A 2,852-nucleotide genomic window follows, 5' to 3' on the forward strand; every position below is an offset into this window, starting at 1 on the left:
GCCGACCAAACACGAGAAGGTGATGGCGACGTTGGAGGAGTTGTCCAAGCAGTTCAAGGGCTTTCACACTACTACAGAATGTTACTGTAGGGGCGGCTCTAAAGCCTCTGTAGGGGCGGCTGCGCCAGCCGCCCTTCCTAGGGTGCTCCTACAGAGGGTGCCTCTGTAGGGGCGGTTTCCTGACCGCCCCTGCAGTGCCCTCTGTAGGGGCGGCTGGTGTTTTCAGCCGCCCCTACAGTGCCCTCTATAGGGGTGGCTGGTAACATCAGCCGCCCCTGTAGTAGACTTCTGTAAGGGCGGCTGTATCACCAGCCGCTCCTGCTGTGTGTATTTGTAAGGGCGGTTCAATCAAGAACCGCCCCTACAGTGGATTTTCCAGCAAAAAAAATAAATAACTCAAATTCAAATCTGACCACATATATATATATATATATATATAATTTAAATTCGAATCTGACCACCACAAATATACATATATACATCCACAAACACAAGACCATTATTTAGAACATCATCACAAGTCATAATTCATAAAAATCTATCATTACAACATTACCAACAAGTAGCTCTTACAGAAGAAATGTATCATGAAGTGGTTTTGTACCACATACATGCTGCAGCTCAAAATCCCCAAGAGCAGGATGATGAAATATAGTTGTGTTTCGAGTTTGATTGGTTCTTATATTCCTCTCACGCTCTACTGCCTTGAGCAGCTCCTGACTGAGATATCAGTAAAACTAGAATTAGCCAGGAAGTAGCTACTTACTAGTCTAAGAGGATAAAAATGGTAAGCATAGTATTTGCACAGCCAAGAACTTGCCTGGTAGGATCCTTCATACTAATAGGTGCCCTTAGTGATAACCACTAACTTATGCACCAAGATGAATTACTGATGGAACTAGGTACTGTTCACGTGCAAGGTGGGAATAATATAAAAAACTGTAACATGTAGGATGCATATATTAGAGCTAGTAACATACCATTCAAGAATGCATTGGAGATGGAACTCATGTTTGCAGCCAGTCAACTAGAAAACAAAGCAAGAGAAAGATTTGGTTACAGAAATAACCCCTATATGCAAAATAGCTCAACTAACAAACTGGCAACTTACCGCAGAAGGGTCACTCTCACAGAAAGCCTCAAGGCAAATGCTGCATGCATCATCACATGCGTCCTGAATGCCACCCACCACAGAGGCTACAGCAGATGTCAAACTCGCCATCTTAGCTTTCTCATCAGTTTCAGATGCCATTGCAATGGAATCACAGCCCTGAAACCAAACAGGAAAAAAAGGAGTTCAGAATCAAGAATTTGATTCTCCATAGCAAAAATATTGAGCTGCTGAATTGAGAGGAAAGACAAATATGTTCAGCTATGTATTAGTATTTATTACAAGATCACATTCCTAACAGTATTCAGAAAGTTTTGACATATGGAAGTTATCTTAGACATCTTTTATTGAACAGTCCAGCCGAGACACTAATCACACTAGACGAGGGAACACGATACTAAGAAAATTATCAATATAAAACAACACTCGGTAGGAAAACAACAAGATCCACTTTGCAGGATAGGAGCATCTTATATTTCATTTTACATTCTAATCCAACAAGTTCTACATAATAACATCAACAAAGCCTTGACATATTTATGCAAGCTCTAGAAAAGCATTAGCAACCTCTCAAAAATGCACAACTTTTTAGTAAATCACAATCTAATCATTGGAGCAGCACAAAAACAGAAGGAAAAGTTAATGGCACACAGAATTATCTGTCTCAGCCAAGACATGGGCTCAGCATAAGTACTCCATAAAACTAGCAGACACATGAAAACTAATTTCAGAAATCAAAACTTTAGGTGCAAAACAAAAGATCACTGATTGTCACTGGTACTAATATCTCCCTTGCTATCAAATCATTAGACCTTCCACAAATTGGAACAAATGCATCTCAAGTTTCAAGGTGTAACAGGCAATAGAAGAATAGCGACACCAACTTCAATTTCCCGGTATGCATATTTGTGAATTTTGCCGAACACATCAGGGCTCTATTCCATACATCACACTCTCCTTAAAACAGCCCCAAGCATAGAGTCACACTCCTAACCACACGTATCACTTAAAAGTGAGTCCATTTCTGATCATGTAGCAATACCCAGTTATAGCGGTACAGCCACGGCACACTCTAGTGCCAAGGCCCATTTCTGGATCAGCAACGGGCTAAGTGAGCCAGACTTGACACAGCGGAATACTCCACATTCTCTCACCTCGGTCAAACTGGACTCAAAACCCCAAGACATCAACTGTCAAATTTCTTCAGCACAAAACATCCTCAATCCCACAGAGGTCCTCACACAAATCCCCGTCTTAAGTATGGCCAAATGGCAAAACCAATGAATCCCCTATAAAAAAGGTTTTCCCCAAAGCAGAAGAGGAACACCAAAAAAAAAAGGCTACCGTATGGAGCTAATCTCTGAAATCACACTGAATTCCCACGTCTAGAACCCCAAATTCCCACCACACAACCCCCCAACCAGCTCACCGCGACGACGACGACCGCCCCCCAAATCGCCCAAGACGAGCAGGCACAGGCACCTACCACACGGATCCGAATTCTTCGCGAAGCAAACCCGACCAGCCACGCCGCGGTCAGAGAGGTGAGGAGGGAGGCACGCAGGGGGGATCTGGCCTTACCAGGCACCGTCGGGCCTCCGGCGACTCGGCGCACCCCCCGATCCGGCTCGGATTCAATGCGTGTGGCGTGGGGGAGCACGAAACCCTAGCCCTCTCTCTTCCCCCTCACTCTCTCTCTCCTCCTCTCGCTCTTCTATTGTGATGCGGTGTAGACGGGGGA

General features: G+C 44.2%; 1 protein-coding gene across 1 annotated transcript; it reads right to left on the bottom strand.

The window, feature by feature from the left end:
- Positions 1–489: 489 nt before the first annotated feature.
- LOC136474293 (E3 ubiquitin-protein ligase RHF2A-like) lies at positions 490–2,852 on the bottom strand. The gene is made up of 4 exons (XM_066471884.1): positions 2,693–2,852; positions 1,112–1,270; positions 981–1,027; positions 490–720 (listed from the first exon to the last, which is right to left on the bottom strand). Exons 2-4 carry the CDS (start codon positions 1,250–1,252, stop codon positions 570–572), a joined length of 339 nt encoding a protein of 112 aa, XP_066327981.1. The 5' UTR covers positions 1,253–1,270; positions 2,693–2,852; the 3' UTR covers positions 490–569.

The sequence above is a fragment of the Miscanthus floridulus genome, chromosome 8 (assembly GCF_019320115.1).
Source record: "Miscanthus floridulus cultivar M001 chromosome 8, ASM1932011v1, whole genome shotgun sequence".
In the NCBI taxonomy this organism is placed as follows: domain Eukaryota; kingdom Viridiplantae; phylum Streptophyta; class Magnoliopsida; order Poales; family Poaceae; genus Miscanthus; species Miscanthus floridulus.

Bases quoted from the DNA above. Each gene is read 5' to 3' on its own strand.
- LOC136474293 (XM_066471884.1), bottom strand. From the start codon at position 1,252: ATGGCATCTGAAACTGATGAGAAAGCTAAGATGGCGAGTTTGACATCT. The intron at 1,028-1,111 runs GTAAGTTGCCAG...TTTGTTTTCTAG, and splicing joins GTGAGAGTGACCCTTCTGCG to TTGACTGGCTGCAAACATGA. The intron at 721-980 runs GTATGTTACTAG...CTGATATCTCAG, and splicing joins CTCCAATGCATTCTTGAATG to TCAGGAGCTGCTCAAGGCAG.